At 46.3% G+C, this 19,715-nt stretch overlaps 1 protein-coding gene across 3 annotated transcripts in view; it reads right to left on the reverse strand.

Moving 5' to 3' along the window:
* SHISA6 (shisa family member 6) overlaps nucleotides 1–19,715 on the reverse strand; it is a 252,965-nt gene that overhangs the window by 222,546 nt on the left and 10,704 nt on the right. For all 3 annotated transcript variants that reach the window (XM_065910769.1, XM_065910768.1, XM_065910767.1), the window contains exon 2: nucleotides 6,836–6,996. In XM_065910769.1, coding sequence (XP_065766841.1) covers nucleotides 6,836–6,996 — 161 coding nt within the window. The remainder of the gene's footprint in view (nucleotides 1–6,835; nucleotides 6,997–19,715) is intronic.

The following is a 19,715-nucleotide window of genomic DNA, read 5'->3' on the forward strand; positions in this document are numbered from 1 at the left end:
CACGTTTCTTAGTCATCATGTTAAAAAATGAAAAAAAAATAGATGAAATTAATTTTAATAATAGATTCTATTTAACCTGATATATCCAAAATATTATCATTTCAAATGTAATCAATATAAAAAATTATGAAGCTATTTTAACATTCTTTCTTTTTTCACACTGACTCTGAAATCTTGTGAGGCTCTGAAACACATTTCAAGCGCTCCACAAACAGCCACAGGTGGCCTGGTGACCACCAGAGGAAGAAGTGCAGGCTTGAAACAGTGTTTCTAGCTATCAGATGCTGCTCTGATGGTATTAACACTCCTTTACTCCCCACAGCAGCCCTAGGAGGGAAGCACTACTATTAACCCATTCTACAGATGGAAGCAAGCAAAGCTCCTACCCTCTGGCCACACTGAACCTGGAGTCCTGGGTCAGCCCCAGGATGGGAGGAGAAAGGCTGTGGGGCGAAGCCTGGGGACCTCCCAGCTCAGCTCCCCACTGTATAACCAGCCCCGTGGGCCGTCAGTGTGGCCAACTCTACGCTAATTTTGCAGACAGGGCAGCAGAGGGTCACACAACCTTGATGAGATCTCTGCAGCATTCAGGCAGGTCACTAACGCCTGCGGTCTGGCTCCTCCATCTTTCCAAGTGAAGGACCATCTTGACAGTCCCTGCAAATACTCACTGAGCTGTTACAATGAGCTTCCAGCGAATGCTCTTGGATCTAAGATGCCACAGAGAATAAGACGAACCCTTGCCTACATGGAGCTTACATTCTGATAGGGACAGAGACAATAAACTAGTGATCTTATCAATCTACGGTGTTAGATGGTGTAGGTACCCAGGAGAAAATGAAGCAGGGGACAGGAGCAGATGAGGAGGTTAGGAAAGATCATCAACCTCTTGTGAGCATCAACTTTCACAGCACAAATATCTGATGCTAGACAGTTTCTGGCCACCAAAAAGAAGGGGAAATACCCCAAGGCAAGAACACGCTGACTTGAAGAGGGTCAGATGTCTGGATCCCAGAGAGAAAGGCAGAAGGTAATAGGGTCTGAGCTCAAGGAAGCACTGAGGGGCCGGGTTATGCAGCATTGTAACTGAGAGCCCCTCTGTCAACTGTCCAGCCCCATTCTTGGTCTCCATGAAGCTTGGAGGCATGCCCCTTGGCTCCCTTGGTCTGCCATTAATGCAGGCGGCTTTGACAGAAGGCAGATGACTGATAACTAACGTACACAATTCCCAGTGGTGTGGAGCTTCGGCATAAATATTTATTCCCTCTAGCAGACGCCACTCTTGATGATGGTAAGTTGGTTATCAAGACTTTGGAACCCCAGCACATGATATCCGAGGGGTGGGTACCCCTACTCTCCCCGAGTTGTCCCAAGACAGGTTCTTTAGGAGTGAATCAGACCAGCTGAACAAGCAAGGTCCCCACTCCTCCCCATTCTTGAAGGTCACGCAAGTCCCCTGCAAGCCTCTGAGATCCTGGGCTCAGGGACCTGCAGTTCCAGATACAGAACATATCATGATGCCCAGCTGTGCCCGGTCTACCATTCAGTTCTGATGCAGTCAGCCGCTGGTATCCAAGGGATGGTTCCAGAAACTGCGAGGGAAGCCAAATTCCATGGATACTCAAGTCCCATAGTCAACCCTCTGTACCTGCACCTTCCACATCCGAGGATTCAGCCAACCTTGGATGGTAAACACAGACAGGATCTGAGCTTGGTTGAATCCATGGATTGGGGGGGGGGGGGGGGGGGTGGTGCTGCTGTATTTTTATTCACACCTACTTCTGCCCAGGGGTCTCCATTCATAGCTACAGATTGACCCCTCCCTCTCTCAGATGAGCCCAAATCCTCCGCTCCTTCAGCCCACCTGCCATGGAGAAGAGTTACCCCTGCAGCTCACTAAGAAGGACCAGCCAAGCACCATCTTTGTGAGTCTTGATGTGAATTCAAACTCTGCAGTCCTTGAGGACGTTTTTCTTATTTGACAATCTCCCTTTAGCTCTGGTTCTTGGTTTGCTGAACAATGGAATCGTGTGAGAAGTTTTTGAAAAATACTAACATCCAGATTCTACCCCAGACCAATTCAACCAGAATCCTGGGAGGTAAGGGCCAGGCATTAGTGTCACCAGAATTGCCCACATTATTCCTATGTGTCATCAGGGCTGAGGCTCGTGGTGCTAATGGGATCTTCTCTAACTTTAATATGTGTACAAATCGCCTAAAGATCTTGTTAAAATGCAGATTCTGAATCACTAGGTCAGGGGACGGGCCCAAGAGTCTACACTTCTAACAAGCTCTCATGGGACGCAGTCACTACTGGTCCATGGACCACACTTTGAGTTGTGAGAGTCTAGAGGCAGCCAGATTTGAGAGGCGGGAGATGGAGATAGGCTTCACTGATTTTCCGTGTCCAAAGTAACTGTCCAGTATTAAAGCTCCCTTTAAAACTGGAGAGGGATTTCTAGAAGAGTTAGGATAAAGGGCTCTTATGGAAGGAAAGAGGAATTTTCTGCTAATGTGAAAATAAGAGATGTTATAGCAATGAAATGTTGCAGGATCCCCTTTGCATTGTAAATAAAGTAACTAACAGACTAGCCAGAAAGAGTGGGTACTCCACATTTGTGGTATCATTGCTTTTACTATTATTAAGGCAGGACCCTCATTCCACTCCCTAAACCAAACAAGCCTGTGCTTTCAACATGCAAGAGCCCCATAAAGCCCTCCAAAGCCCCTTCATCCTCAGAGGGTGTGCTGCAGGCAGAGGCAAGCACGGAAGGCTTAGGCCCAGGGGCTTTCATCCTGGATACAGCCCCATGGATCCTTCCTGGTCTAAGGACACCAATGCCTATATTTCTCTCATTATTTTGATTTATTTGCCTTGAGTTGTGAATATACTTCCATAGCTCCACTATGGCTGATAAAGAGATTTGCTATGTTCAGGATCTATTTTAAGTGATCTCCTTAGTTTAACTCATTAAACAACTCTACACATTCAGAAAACTAAGATCATGGCATCCAGTCCCATCACTTCATGGAAAATAGATGCAGAAACAGTGGAAACAGTGACATACTTTATTTTGGGGGGCTCAAAAATCACTGCAGATGGTGACTGCAGCCATGAAATTAAAAGACACTTACTCCTTGGAAGAAAAGTTATAACCAACCTAGACAGCATATTGAAAAGCAGAGACATTACTTTGCCAACAAAGGTCCGTCTAGTCAAGGCTATGGTTTTTCCAGTAATCAGGTATGGAGGTGAGAGTTGGACTAGAAAGAAAGCTGAGCGCGAAAGAATTGATGCTTTTGAACTGTGATGTTGGAGAAGACTCTTGAGAGTCCCTTGGACTGCAAGGAGATCCAATTAGTCCATCCTAAAGGAAATCAGTCCTGGATGTTCATTGGAAGGACTGAAGTTGAAGCCGAAACTCCAATACTTTGGCCACCTGATGAGAAGAACTGACTCATTTGAAAAGACCCTGATGATGGGAAAGATTGAAGGTGGGAGGAGAAGGGGATGACAGAGGATGAGCTGGTGGGATGGCATCACCAACTCAATGGACATGAGTTTGAGTAAACTCCGGGAGTTGGTGATAAACAGGGAGGCCTGGCATGTTGCAGTCCGTGGGGTTGCAAAGAGTCACTGAGCGACTGAACTGAACTGAATTGACACAGCTGTACCATTAGCCTCAAGGCAGATGAAGAAATTTAGAAGGGCAAAGAAATTTGCCAAAGTCACATACGCAGCATGCAAAAGGGGAAGAAAAGAAAAAAACTGAGGCATTTATATCACAGCCTATGTTGTGTCAGGGCTTCTTAAATGTTACTTGCTACGTGACCTCATGAAAATGCAAATTCTCCTCAAGCAGGTGAGATGGGAGCCTGAGATTCTGCATTTCTCAAAAACTTACAAGAGATACTGATGTGGCTGATCCAGACTCATAGGCTATGATGCCTCCTGAGATTTCTGGATGTCTTTCTCAAGATCCCCCAACAAAACTCTTGCCATAATACTCCTCTGATCAGTGATCTGTTGATTTGACCAGTGGTGAAACCAAAACACGTCTCCACTTTGAACACTTACACAAAGTTCTATTTAAACTTCTGCTCAAAATGCAGTCTTCTGTGGCAAAGGATTCAGAAAAGCAGTTGCATCCATTAGAAGTTGTAGACATTGCAGATGGTTATGAAATTGCTTTTAAATCTAAGTATCACCATTGAGAATGCATTCTGGGCCAGGGAACAATTCCCATCTCTAAAAGCCAAGTGAAGAGTTCCAAATTGAGAAATACAGGGAGGGATTTCTCAAAACAAAGGAGTGAATCATTTAACTATAAGCTTTTCTTCTCAGATCAACAGAGGAAAGGATATATACAGAAACCAGAAGAAACGACAGATCTTCAGGACCAGTGAAAGGCATTTAAGGGCAAATCAAGACTGTCCACTTCATCTAGACTCAATGACTGGCAACTATCTGGTTCGTGAATGAGACAGAGAAAAGCGGAACAGACAGGGATGAAGATAAACTTCCAGGAACGCTTTGGGTACCAGAGTGACCTGAAGTTCCAAAACCATAGACAAGATTCTGGAAGAGTCTGACTTCAAACCATGAGTCTTTGGAAAAACAGAAATGCCCCCTTGCAGATGGTCACAATACCAAGTTTAAAGTAGACAATCAACAATAAGTGAGAATGGCACCTTCCTGCAATTTCCACAGCTCAGTGATTCCCCAAACTTTGCTCCATATTAAAATCACCTGTGGTGCTGGAGAAGCCTCTTGAGAGTCCCTTGGACTGCAAAGAACCAAATCAGTCAATCCTAAAGGAAATCAACCCTGAATATTCATTGGAAGGACTGATGCTGAAGCTAAAGCCAGCTGATAGGAAGAACCAACTCACTGGAAAAGACCCTGACTCTGGGAAAGATTGAAGGTAGGAGGAGAAGTGCAGGGACAGAGGATGAGATGGTTGGATGGCACCATCGACTCAACAGACATGAGTTTGAGCAAACTCCGGGAGATAGTAAAGGACAGCTAAGCCTGGAGTGCTGCAGTTCACGGGTCGCCAAGAGTTGGACATAACTGAACGACAACAACCTATTATAAAGAAACATGCCCCCCCACCTCCTGCTCAGGCCACACCCCCACATCAATTAAATTATAATCTCTGGAGGTGAGGCCCAGGTACTCTAATTTTTAAAGCTCCCAAGGTGATTCCAGCATGCAGCCAAATTTGAGGACGACTGGCACAGCCTTTCAGTATCTTCATTCATAAAATAAAGGAATCCATCTGGACAAGTGGCTCTTTATTCTGTCTGTGTGTTAGAATCACTTTCGAGTGATTTTTTAAAATACTGCTGCCAGCAGCATCCCCAGAAACTCTGGCTAATTGGTGGGACCCAGACACCAGCATCATCAGCATTTTTAAGAGCTTCCCCAGGTGATTCTAATATGCAGCAAGGGAGATAATCACTGGTCTCGAGGTTTTTGCCAGTTCCTTCTATTACTTACATTTTAAACATTTATGATATTCAGGCTAAAAATGCATCTTAGAATTTTTGCAAGGGTGGATTTCTCATCTTTAATTTTAAATCAGAGACTTTTAACTTTGGAAGAACCTTGTAAACTCTACACAACATGTTGGATCAAATACATATTCATATGTGTATATTTGGGGGAGTTGAATGTCCTTGATTTTTATCACAGTCTCAAAAGACTTAATGCTATTACCTCAAAGGCAAGTATGTGATTTCTCATTTAATAAATTTGATCTCAATAGCATGTCTGCTACAGTTTGAATTCACAATATACCTATTGCCACCTAGTGACTGCATATCTTTATTGCAGGTTTAGTTCAGACCCTACAGCCTCTGAAGAGCTATAGGGTGACAGATGTGACGATTTCAGATCCAAGTATCAACACAGAAGCCATGTCTGAGATTGGGGTTAGTAGTAGGCTGTCTGGTAATGCTCACAATAAGAGATGATCTTCCCAGCTACTCTTGTAAGGGGACAGTCCTCTCAGAAACTCTGAGAAAATAATGTCCCAAACTGGATTAGGCTACTAGGGTTTTCTAGACCTGACTGTTGTTACCTACATGCCTCAGTTTGAATCCAGGCTTGCTTTCATAATAACCATACGTCCTTGGGAAAATCATTGAGCCTTTCTGTCCCATATATAAAAAGAGGATAATATAAGCACGTCAAAGGCTGCTGTGAAAAATAAGTAAGACAATCCATGTAAAATGATCAGCATAACACTAGGCACACAGCAAGATCCCCATACATGTGAGGCTACATTATTTATTGTTAGTACCTTGTTTTGTTTATTGTTCCATATGGGTTACAATGATGACAAAGTGGAAGAATACCAGCATATTGCTATCACACAGCAACTCACATATCCAGAGATTCCACAGAGCACAGGAAAGGATTATCCTACAACACAGACGTAATCCCTACCCACAGGAAATGCTTTTTGAGATTCCAACAGTTGAGCAATCTCTGATTGCAGCCACTTCTTGTGAAAGATCTGCCTTCCCACCACGTGGGCAAGACGGTGACTCTACCTCACCCCCAAGGCTGCCGCAAGTTCCTTCCAGGGAAGAGAATTATGCAGACACTCACGAGATCACAGAAGCCCTAAACAATCAGCTCTCCTCCAGCCCAGACACTCACTGGCGGCGGTCTCCCATGCCACTCTTTCCCCAGGAGGGACAGTCCCCAGACTCTTCCACAAGCCCACCAGGTCAGGGCTCCACGACCTGCCCGGCTGAAGCAGAAACACCACAGAACCCTCTCACCAGCCTTAGCAGAGACGCAAAGTGATCAGCACTCACTTACCTGGAGTCTGCTTGGCCGTGCGCACGGGGGTGTAGTGGTTTTTGGAGGATGATCGGACCGGCGTGTTCTCTTTGGGAGAGCTATCGATGGCCGAGATAGTTTCTCTTTCACAGTGTGCTATGGGGATTGGTCCCTGTTGTCTTAGGATGTCAGCCAGAGCCCTGAAAGAGAAAGAGATCACACAGTGAGATTCACCAAGCCAGTGAGCACAACCACAAAGGAAGCTGGGTGGGTGACTTTCACTGGCCCTTTGATGGATGGAGACCCAGTATTCAGTTACAGCCACAGCATCATCTGGTGTTGGGCCCAGTGGGGATATAGGGGAGAGGCTGCCATGCCTGGTGGGACAGGTATTAAAAGGTTGTGATTGTGGTTTCTTTCTTTGGTTCATTTCATACCAATGAACTCTGAGCCCTTTCAAAATGCTGGCTCCCCAAAGAAGCCCCTATGCCAGGCAGATACTACAGGAGGTGCCATGAGGAATGCCACCGCAGTGAAAGGTGGTCACTGTTGGCCTCCAGTTCAGTGGCAAGTAGTTAATATCAGGGGGATCAATCTCCCCATCGAAAGACATACACCAAAGAGAGTGTATCTATACGGGTGACCTAAATAAGTACAAAACACAGCTCCCGTGGTCCAGAAAGGGGTGCTTTAGCTGCAAAGACAGAACGTACAGATAAAATGATAAATATCAGAATACAAGGACGGTGCAGGCAGTGAATGCAGCTGGAGCTTAGAGGACGGAGCAATCACAAACAGAGAGAGAGAAAAATACACAAGAGGAAAGAGACATGTACAGAGATGCTGCTAGAGAGGTCCACGCCCTCTGCAAGGGCCCCAGTACCACAGGAGCAGGTTTCATTCACTCAACACCAAATGTGCGTTAATTAAGAACTGTATGCCTCAGTCACGGCAGAGAGCGGGGTAAAGAGAACACAGTTCCTACCATCTAGGGGCTCAGCATTTAGGGCAAATCATTCCCACACCTGGTTGGAACAAGACTCCCTCTGCAGGTGAGTATCACAGGTGATACTACTGTTGGTAGAAAACGGGGACACACAGGATGCTCTGAGGAGGCCCAAGGGACCACCATCGGACATGGTCATTTCAGGGTCAGGTGCCCAGTTCTTTGCATGGGCGGGGCAAGGACTCCTCCATGTACCTGGGCTGTCCCTCACGCGTGGGTGAGGCGCTGTGCTTCCAGCCCTCTCCCAGCCAGTCCAGCCCACCTGAGATTGGGCCACACCCAGCCCACCCCGAGGCTTCCTTCTAGCTCCCCGCACTCAGCCCCCTTCCTTGAAAAGTGACAACCACAGCAGTTTAAAAAGGAGTCTGAGAGTGAATTGTTTCCTTTCATTATTCTGCCTCTGACACGCTGAACCTTCCTAGGAGAGGAGCAGCAAGCTGGCAATCTTATCATTTAGTGGCATTTATACAGCAATTTCAGATTTTCCAAATGCTTTCCCCATGCTGGCTTGCTTTTTCTTCCTCAGGCTCTAGGAGGGAAAGCGCACACACGTCACCACCTCATTCACTTCTGTGGACCAAGAAGTGAGGAGGCGAAGACAGAACCTCGCTAGCTTGGTAAAGGAACTTTGGGTAACACTGCCCCACAAAATCGAGAGATCTGGGTTCTAATACCAGCTCTGCCACTGATGAGCTGTGAATCTTCAGACAGATTTGTTAGCCACTGAAATTGAAATTTAATCTTTTTATTCCCCAGCAACCAAACGGTTTAAACTAACATGACCTCGAAGATCCCTTTTAATTCTCAAATGTGATCAATATTTTATATACATATTTTTAACCATACTTCCACACAAATTACCTAGACTCCTTCACCCTGTTTATGAAAGACACTTTCCTACCATTTTTCCATGGTAAGGAAATAGCGAGTTAAAAGTTACAACAGAAGTACAGACCAGTGGAATCAAATTGAAGAGTCCAGAAATAAACCTATGTTCAACTGATTTTCGACAAGGACGCCATGATCACTGGAAAAGAAGTTTCTTCAACAAATGGACGTCCACACGCAGAGAAAAAAACTGCACCCTCACCTCACACCATATGTAGCAATTAATTAAAAATGGATCATAAACCTAAATATTAGAGCTAACACTATATACTCTCAGAAGAAAATTGAGAAGTCAGTCTCTGTAACCTCGGATTTGGCAAAGGTTTCTTAGATATGACACCCAAGCACAAGGAACAAAAGAAAATATTTGCAGACTCGACTTCATCAAAACTAAAAACATTTCTACATCAGAAAATGGCACAAAGAAAATGAAAGACAACCCAGAGAATGGGAGAAAATACTTGCAAATCATATTTCTGCTAAGAGATATGCATTCAGAATATTTAAAGAACTCTCATAATTCAGCAATAAAAAACAAACAACACAATTTAAAAATGGGTGAGATATAATTAAACATTGCTCCAAACAAGGTACAGGCATGAAAAGTAAGTAGCTCAACATTTGAAAGTGCAAATCAAAAACACAATATGATACATGTTTATACCCACCAGGATAGCTATGACCAAAAGACATTGGTCATAAAGAAACTGGCACGGATGTGGAGAAATTGGAGCTTTCATACACTACTGGTGGGAATGCAAAATGGTGCAGGCCCTTTGGTAAACAGTTTGGCAGTTCCTCCAAGTATTAAACATAGAGTTGCCATATGGCCCAGCAATTAGAATACTCCTAGGTATATGCCCAACAGAAATGAAAACATATGCCTACACAAACTTTGTATATGAAAGTTCGTAGCAGCATTATTAACAATAGCCAAAAGGTGGAAATAACCCAAATGCCCATCTTCTGATGAATGGATTAATAAAATATTGTTTATTCACACAAAGTATTATTATTCAGCCTTAAAAAAGCAAGATGCTTTGATATATGCTACAACATGAATGACCTTGAAAACAAAATGCTACATGAAAGAAACCAGTCACAAAAAACCACAGGTTATGATTCTATGTATATAAAATACCCAGATTCGGCAGATCGACAGAGGCAGAAAGTAGACTGGTGGCTGCCAGGGACTGTTGTTGCTGTTTAGCTGCTCAGCTGTGTCCAACTCTTTGTGACCCCACGGACTGTAGCCTGCCAGGCTCCTCTGTCCACGTGACTTTCCAAGGCAAGAATACTGAAGCGGGTTGCCATTTCCTTCTCCAAGGGGTCTTCCCGACCAGGGATCAAACCGGCATCTCCTGCACTTGCAGGCGGATTCTTTACCACTTGGCCACCAGGGAAGCCCTACTAGGGGCTAATGGAGGGGTTAATGGGGAATGACTATTAATAGGTAAGGGTTTTCTTTGGGGGAATGATGAAAATATTCTAAAACCAGACAGTGGTGATAGTTGGACAACTCTGAAAATGTACAAAAATCACTGAACTGAACACTTTTAAATTTAAGGATGAATTTTATAGTAGGTGAATTGCATATCAATAAAGTGACTATTACCAAAAAAAAAAAGTTTATATTCTTTTTCTGTCTTTATCTTGCCTCTCAAGTTCTTATCTATGAAGGAAATCTATGAAAGAAAAACAAAGTCAAGTGGTTAAGTCCATGTTTTTGGAAAGTCAAGACTAAATCTACGTGAATGACAGTGATTTCGCCCCTTAGGGAACATTTGGCAATAGCTGGTGACATTTTCTGAATGCCACAAAACTGGGGAGGGAAGTCGACTGGCAACTGGTGGGTGGAGGCCAAGGATGTTGCTAAACAACCCACACGGCCCACCCCCCACAAAGAATTATCCCACCCAGAGTGCTGGCAAGGTTGAGAAACTCCAAGCCACATGTACATAGTACTATGTGAAGTAGGTCTTTGATTAATGCGCAATGCAATCTAGTTCCTGCAATATCTACCAAGATGGGACGCTGGACTGGGCTCTGGGACAAGTAGGGCTGGCAACACTGAGACGAACATCTTGAAATTCAGGGGATCTTGTGTGTCTGACCCGTCAGTGTATCTCTGGGTCTTTCTTGGCACATTGCTCAGCCATTTCTCTCTCAAAGAGAGAAAGGAGCGAAGAGTATCTCCACCCCAGCCTTTGTAGGGCTTTCAACCCAGCATCCCTTTGGTCCATATGGACAGTGTAAATGGCAAGCCCACAGCAGATTCACTCTCCAGGCTTATTGGCCAAGGGGGACCCAGCAGAGAAGAGATGTTCAACCTGGGATCAGAGCTCCTGGGATTGGTTGGGGGTGGGTGGGGGGTGGCTCTCGGTACCCAATCCTGAGAAGCCATGCCGATGCTGGGGGCTGAGAAGTGAGGGGGAAGACACCTCTCTGGAGAACATCAGGCGCCCCAGAGCATCCCTGCTTGCTGCTGGAGAAGGAGTTTTAACTGGGTTACAGCCAAGCTGTCTCCTCCTGAAGGTAATGACTTGCATGATACCCTCTCCAGGTGCCCTGCTGGCAGGGTTGAGTTGGGCTGCCCAGTTGAAGGAGAAGGACACGTGCTGGACAGACAGGCTAGCTGGGCTGCAGGGACCTGCCCTGTGCGGTCCCAAGGAGGCCACACCCACAGCAGGCTTCTCTGCCTCCTGAGCACTGCCCCCTAGGGTTCCCCCTTGCCCGGAGCCCTTGGGCAGCTAGGACTCGGGTCCTTGTTCCCAGATGGTGCTGGGTCCCCCTCTATCATTTCACATCCCCTTCCCTCAGCTCCTCAAATCAATGACCTCCCTCCTCACTCCTGTTCCTCTCCACTCTCCATCCCCTTCTCTCCAGGGTGCTCAATAAATATCACTCTAATTCTGAAATGTGCGATCCCAGCCTCACCTAATTAATTTGGATACGCCGGAGGAAATGGGTTAAGGCCTGAGCTACTTTCTCAACGTAGAAAAGAAAATTGGTCACTGAGGAAGAATGAAGGGGATTTTGCGATAGAGTAGCCGTTTCTTTCAGGGATCGGAGGAAGGGGCAGAGACTGGGGAGAAAGGTCAGACAGTGACACAGAGACAGCAAGGGAGCGACAGAGGGACAGAGGTAGAGAAAGAGAGGGAACGGGAGTGGGGGTGGGGGAGAGATGGACAGAAAGGGAGCCAAATATCTGGGAAGAGAGTCAGAGCCTCAGAGCCAGAGAGAGGCAGAGGGCAAGATTCAGAGATGATGGAGTAAACAGAGACGACGAGACGGGGAGCGGGGCAGGGAACAGAATTAAAGGGTCAGAAACAGGCAGGCAGACGGAGTCAGAGAGAAAATGGAACACAGAGTCAAAGAGAAACTCAGAGAAAGAAAGAGATCCAGAAGGCAAGAGATGGGGAGAAGGGATCAGAGAGAGACCTACCTTCCCAGGGAAAGAGAATCTGGCGGGGAGAGAGAGGCTGGCCAGTGAGGACTGAAGCCAGTTCCCAGCCAAGGGCAGCCCCACCCCCCAACCCCCCATGCCGACTACAGAGGTTCTAATTAAGGAACTTGAAGAATCTGGTTCTTTGTCCTGCTCATCCCAACTCCCCAACCTCCCCCTCCCCCAGAGCCACTTCGCTGCAGTATCTGGATACAGGAAACAAAGTGATGCTTTTTGCCTGAATTATCTACCTAATTGTTTTGGTTCGCCACACATGGATTCCTTGGCTTCCGTGAATGTGTGGCAAGCAGGGGAGAGTTAATTAATTGGGCAGCAAATCTGAGCAGGGAAAACAGTCATTCTGATCACTCAAGCCAGAAAATGTTCATGTTCTTCAGGACTCATTGTTTGTGTGTTAACCATCTGCTGAACTGAGTTGCATCTTACACGTGGAGAACACTGAACAGGTTCTAAGGGCCTCACCTGCCTTGTCCAGCACGGTGCCTGTACCAAACCTGGAACCTTCGCAGCTATGGTTACCCCAATTTTAAACACGAAACTGAGGCTCAGCCTAATTCTAGAACCAAAACATCAATGAAACTGAAATTATTTCAACCCAGGGCTTCTTTGCTGGTGTTCTGATGTCCTTCTGCTCACTGCGACTGCCTTTTTTATACATCTCCCTTTCCTAGGAATTGTCAGCTTGAATGAGTTCTCCCAGTCTCTCCAGCTGAGTCTGCTAATTTAGCAAATGCCAGTTAATATTTGGGCGTGGAGAAACAATTAGTCAATGAGTGTTCAGGTCAAGACAAATTATTCATTCGCTTAACACCTTGATTAATATTGTCAGTGGTCTCAAGGAATGAAAGTGCGTTTGCATTTTCCTAAGTATTGAGTTATCACAACCCCTGTAGGGACCAAGCCCAGTCAACATTCTGATGTGTGCTACTTGCATTCAAGACATGAAATCTGTCTCAAAATGGCAAACGATTCCCTAAACATTAGAAAAGTAAACAAAACCTTGGTTATAACTCTGCTTCATAGTTCTGCCAGCTTAGGAAATTAAAGGCTTTAATTTACTGAGCAATTACTATGTGCCAGACACAGTGCTAAACTCTTTGATGTGTGATCTTGTATAATCTTCTAAAGGACCCTATAGAGTAGGTGCTACTGGTAACCGTAGTTTACTGATGAGAAAATTAAGACTAAGAAATGTTAGATATCTTGCCCAAGGTCACACAGCTAATAAGCGATAAATCCTGATTTCAAATTTAAGTGGGTTCAACTACAGAGGCTGACTTTATACCACTGAATTATCCATTCACCCATTTGTCTATCTATTCATCCATCCATCCGTCCCATCCATCTACCCAAACATCAACCTTCCTATCCTTCCATCAGTTCATTCATTCATCCTTTCATCTACCCATCCATCCATCTTTCCTTCCAATCCTCCATCATTTAATCATACTTACTTTTTCACCTACTGTGTTCCTACAACGGTCTCTTGAATATGACATTGTACAGTGTGTTCAATCTTTAGTAGAAAAATCTACCCAGACAGAACTCAGTGGTTACCCAACTGCCCATTTCTCTTCATCACCATCAAAATCAACAGTGATAAAAGTTTTTACATTGTGCTCGCGGGCAATCTTCCATCAAATGAAACCCTTGAGTAGAACACCAATACACTTCATTAGACCCCTGCTCTGCACAAGCCCTACTCTATGGAGTTCTTGCCCTCCATCCAGAAGTCCCAGGACTTTGTGGCGTTTCCAAGTTTAAAATAAATGTGGCAAAAGAGCACCACATAAAATACCTGGAACTGTTTTGTCCTGATCACCACTCATTGAGCAGAAAGGAAAACTTAGGTTCCCCTTAAATGAAGTGGGGAAGCTAGGAACACTTAGTTTATCTCAGGAGTCTTTTTGATCTCAATTAACATACTTTCCATGAAGATCTCTTGTATATTTCTGCTCACTGAAGCAGAACAAATGGAAACCAGCCTTCTGCCTCTGCCAGTCTCTGGCTCTCAGGGCCACATAAATACCATGGAAAGGAGGAAATCAGTCTAGCTGGTGTTCAGTGCATCTTTCAGTACCAAGAGCAAGGCAAGCTGGAGAGCTGAGACTCTTAATCAGGACCTTTCTCTTTTCCGGAGGAGCAGGAAAAAAATTATGCTTTTGGATCGGGATGATAAAAGGCCAAAGAGATGAACTATTCCATGAATAAGCTATTCTGGTTAACGTTTTTTTATTCCTAACAACTAATGAGAACACTCTTGTTTTTGAAGAATTTTCTAAAAGCATTCCTGCCTAATTAAGTAGAGTATACTGAATATAATTATTTATAAAAAATGCAAGGTTCTTCCATGAGAGGGCCACCAACCTAATCTTTAGTTCTCTTCACAGAGAAAACTCAGTAGGATGGAGACAAGCTGGGAAACGGAATTCCTATAAAAACTGCGGAACGAACCATGGAAGATTCTGATTGCTACTTCTATGCTATTTCTCCTAAAAGTAGAGGGTAGATGTTCTACTCCGGTTAAATGAAATACCCTGGTTATTTGAGTCCTGGATGACTGAGCTTTTACTTGATCCCGCCACTCAGGAAATAGCCAGCATCCTCTCTCCCCTCAGCTTCATTCTTATCTACTGGGCAGCCAGGGTGCTTTTATCCTCTGAAACACACACTCCAGACAATTGAAGTGAATATATTTTTAATAAACACGGACCAAGGAGAATGGCTTGATTCAGTCCTCCCTTTTCCTGGGTCTCTCACAGTCCACTTGAAAAACACAGCTGCCAGCTTTGTGTGCGCACAAGACTGCTCTCCACATACACAGAGGCTCCGAATGGATGGCGAGAATCTCTTTTGTTGTGATAACAATGTTTGTGCATCTGTGCCCAGCCATTCCCCAGGTCCGAGTTGTCCCCGGCCCAGTCGGAATTCATCATGGCCAATAAGCACGGCTGAACTTAGCAAGGGAAAGCTCAGCTGGCCGGCTTTGCTTTTCAGGCCAGCAGGGCAATCACTGCAACCCCATGGGCACCTGTCCCCCACGGCCAGCCTCAGGCCTGGCACCGAGTCGACGCACATCCCCGGGAGCCGTGATTCATCCCTAATAGCGTCTCTTCCCCACGCACCACCCCTTGTCTCACGAATCACGTGAAAATATACCCAGGCCTAGGAAATGCGGTAGCATCTACATCAAGCGCAGATTTTTTCGGAAACATTTGGATTGTCTGAGCATGCATCAAAGATCTGAATGCGTGAAGGGCAGCTAGCCTTTGGAAATGGGAAAATGGAAATGCTACCAAGATCTGTTAGCAGGACCACTTGGGCAGCCAGGTGATAGATGAGCTAATATATGAAGCTGCCGTTGCTCTTATTGTTGATACTGTTGGAGTCATCTTCTCAATTTGCTATAAGCACAGGCATAAGTCTATAGGAGAGGCAAGAGGAAGGTGGTATAACCTACTAGCTAAATATGGGAGTCTGGAGCCAGAGTACCTGGGTCAGAATTCTGACAACTCAGGATATTGGTGGGTCTTTCCTGCTGGTTCAGACAGTAAAGAATCTGCTTGCAATGCAGAGGAACCAGGTTCGATCCCTGGGTCAGGAAGATTCCCCTGGAGAAGGGAATGGCTACCCACTCTAGTATTTTTGCCTGGAGAATTCCAAGGACAGAGGAGCCCAGAGGGCTCTAGTCCATGGGGTCGCAAAGAGTCGGACACGACTGAGTGATTAACACTTCTCACTTCACTTTCAGGATATTGGTGATCATGAGATGGCTGCTTAAGTGCCCTGAGGTTCTGTGTTCTTGTTCAAAAACTAAGGCCAAAATGCTAAGGCCTCAAAATAACGTCCAGCTCTTAGGGTTATTATGAGGATTAAACAAGTTTGTACTTGTAGAGCACTTAGAACAGAACCCGGTACCTTGTAAGCACGACCTAAATATTTGACTAATAAATAAATCCAAATACAACCTCCCAGGGTCTACAGAGGCTCAGCGGATAGCACCACGAGGAAAGCACATGTATACAGGTGGAAGAGGGGAGCCGGGCAGCTGACTCAGGCAAGCCAGATGGCAAAACGCCTGCCGTGGAGACGAAGCCACATGGCAGGCCTGTGGCTACGGGTCATCCTGGAAGGGACCACCTACAGCCCATATTTCCCACTCAGGCCTGAGGTCAGAAATGTATCTGGTCACACACCAGCTTTGCCAAACTCTGAACTTGGATTCTGCAAGCCAAGTGCTGAGTGCCCGTTCCTCCCTGTGAGCCCAGCACAAGTCAGGCTTCCACTAGGGTGCAAAAAGCAAAACAAGGATTCTGTCCAGGCATTAAAAGGGCAAATGGGTTAAACGGATCAGGGCAACATTTTCTGCAAAAGATTCAGTTATTCTTTTTTTCTTCATCCTACATCCCTTTTTGTTTTGTTTTGTTCTCTTTCTTCTTTCCTTCCTTCTTTAAAAAAAAAAAAAAAAATTTAAACATTATTGTCATTTCCAAGTTTAAGTACCTTCACATCAGTGCAACTATTGAAAGGGTGGGGTACCCAAGGGTGGAGGTTGCTCCATTGTACTTAGTCACTCAGTCATGCCCGACTCTTTGTGACCCCATGGACTGTAGCCCACCAGGCTCCTCTGTCCTTGGGGATTCTTCAGGGAAGAATACTGGAGTGGGTTGCCAGGCCCTCCTCCAGGGGATCTTCCTGACCCAGGGATTGAATCCAGGTCTCCTGCATTGCAGACAGATTCTTTACTGACTGAGCCTCCAGGAAAGCCCAAGAACACTGGAGTGGGTAGCCTATCCCTTTTCCAGGGAATCTTCCCGACCCAGGAATCGAACCAGGGTCTCCTGCATTGCAGGTGAATTCTTTACCAGCTGAGCCACCAGGGAAGCCCAAGCTCCAGTGGGCAGACCTCAGAGGGAAGTGAATAAAGGTTTCCCACGAGAATTAACTGAACAAGAATTGCATCCGAGGAAGAGAGCATACCACCTCCAGGGGGAGAGGGAACCCCGGCTCTAGACACATCTGACGCCCAGAGGGAGAGGCACTAAAACGTTTCATCTGCCCCTGGGAACCAAGAGGGTCCATGAGTTTAAGATGTTAAAGACAAGCGCTCGCAGGAGGCCACATGCAGAGAGCATTCTCATATGAGTGGAGTGTGCGAGGAAAATGCATTTTCTCCTGCAGCCCAGGGCTGCAGCGTGTGTACAGACACGAGTTATCTTTGTGGTCCTGAGCCTCCCAGGTGCGCTGAGAACAGAAGGGGCCGGAGAAGAACATGCCTCCACAACCGGAGAGTCCCCCACCCCAGAGCAGGGCAACAGGCCAGAGCAGGGCTGAGCCCTGGTCACGGGCACAGAAAGTGACAGAAGTTGCCATGAGCCTGCTTCCTGTTTTCAGCAAACGCTCTAAGGCAGAGAAAGACGGATGCCGACCTCCAGGAGTTAGAGGAAGGGGGCTTAGCTAGGGGTCCCTCGAGAGCCACCAAAGCAGGCCAAGGGAAAGAGGCCAAGGTCCTTTCCTGTAAGGGCGCCTCTAAGGACATCCTTTCTCAAACTGTCCTGGGGTTCTCGAGGCAAGAACACTGGAGTGGTGTGCTAAATGGACTGGAGTTTGAGCAAACTCCAGGAGAGAGTGAAGGACAAGGAAGGCTGGCGTGCTGCAGTCCATGGAGTTTCAGAATGAGTCGGACAAGACTTAGCCACTGAACAATAACAAAGGACATCCTGTCTTGTCCTACAGTGGGTGCAACGCTGCCTGGTCAATCCAAAGAGTGGTGTCGGGACAGCAATGTGGGAAGAGACAATAGGGGAAGAACGGACGGAGGCAAGACAGAGATCTCTGTCCTCTTAAACCCAGAGACAGGGCCAGTCGTCCTGTCAGCTTCTAGGTCCCTAGCCTCTCATGCCCAGCTGGTCTTCCTGGGGCCCAAGGGAGCGAGGGGAACCCCACGTGGTGGCATAATCCATCAAAGCCGAAGGCAAGAGAGTTTACAGATTGAGAACCTCAGGGAAATACAAAAGAACAGAAAACAAAAAGAAGGGAAATTAGTAGGAGCCCCCATAGGGAATTCAAAAGGGAATCTGAAGCAGCCCCACGGGCAGGCATCACCAATCCAGCAGATTGGGGGTGGGCTAGTAATGGGGTGGGCTAGTAACCCCACTCAATAACATGGGGTTGGGCTAGTAATGCCACTCAATAACACAGACATGGAAATTATAACACACTTGAAAGGAAATGCATTTTTACTGCTTCCTGGGCCATCGCAGGATTACCAACTAGGCTTAAAAAAAAAAAAAGAAAAAAATTGATCTTCGGAGAGCTACTTTATTGAACAGATAAGAATGATTTGTAATTAGCATGCCGATTGTCTGCAGAAGGGCCTGCTTGAATACAGTCTGTCTTTCTGCCTGGTGGACGCACCCCGTACCATCCCTGCGGTCTCGTCTGAGCTATTAATCTGTTCGTCACAGCTTTTTATCAGACAGAGAAAAGAAAAGCAACTTTGCTGAAGTCCCATTTGGATAAATTTTGAATTAGCAGAGTCTGAATCGATGCAGTCCAATAAAGTTACAGCAGGACAGGACAAGTTTAAGAAGGAGAACTAGAGGAAGCGAGGAAAGGAATAAAAGAACTCTCAACAGAGGAGGAATCAAAAGAAGGACAGATGGAGACAGAGGCCGCGGTGGTCAAAGACACCGAGAGGAACAAGCAGCAACATTTTAATGATGTGACTTAAAAGACAGAGGGACAAGCGGCAGATCTTCTGCTGAAAGCCGGGTTCTCGAAGATGCTGGGGGTGGGGGAGGTGGCGCTGGCACAGAGGTGGGTAAGAAGCTGGCTGTTGAGGCTCTGAGAACAGAAGAGCTGAGTGAGTTGCCACAGCCTGAAGAGCCTTCTGAGCCGATGGGACAGCATTCCTGGGAATGTTCAGGCAGATTTCTCAGGATACAATAAAAAGGCAGAGAAGGTCCAAGAGGGAGGCTGGAGTCCAGATTCTTCCAAAAGTTCTGGAGCAGCCTCAGCACGTGGGCTGGGCTTCCTGCCCGGTCACTTCAGGAGGTGGGTTAACATAGGGCCACCTTCAGCTGCCCAGACATGGGGGTGACCGAGGCCAGAGTTCCTACCGACAGGATCTGAGGCTGATCAGAGGACTGAGGGAACAAAGCTCTCCTGGAGACATCTTCTTTGCTATTATGGGGTTCGGCCCCCTCCCGGCCCCAGATCCCAGGGGTCTGTACCCCAGGACCTCAGAGTCCGGGGTGGGTGGGTTCTGGACATATTCCCCTCCTTCTCACTCTGGCACCTACTCCCAGGGTTCAAATCCTTCCTCGCTGGAGCAGCAGGATGGAAGGAAGAGGGAAGTGTTGACTGTCTGGGTGGGAAGCCTCCTTCCCAGAAGAGGACATTTGGCTGAGGGAACAGCGACTCTGTCCAGAGGACAGATGTCCTAAGTAATGAGACTTTAATGTCGGAGCTAATGGGAACAGTACACGAGACCAAATGCCAAAAAAGCAAGGAAGAATGAGAGTGTTCGTGAAGCCTGCAGAAAGCTGTGACTCCCC

The sequence above is a fragment of the Muntiacus reevesi genome, chromosome 18 (genome assembly GCF_963930625.1).
Source record: "Muntiacus reevesi chromosome 18, mMunRee1.1, whole genome shotgun sequence".
Taxonomy (NCBI): domain Eukaryota; kingdom Metazoa; phylum Chordata; class Mammalia; order Artiodactyla; family Cervidae; genus Muntiacus; species Muntiacus reevesi.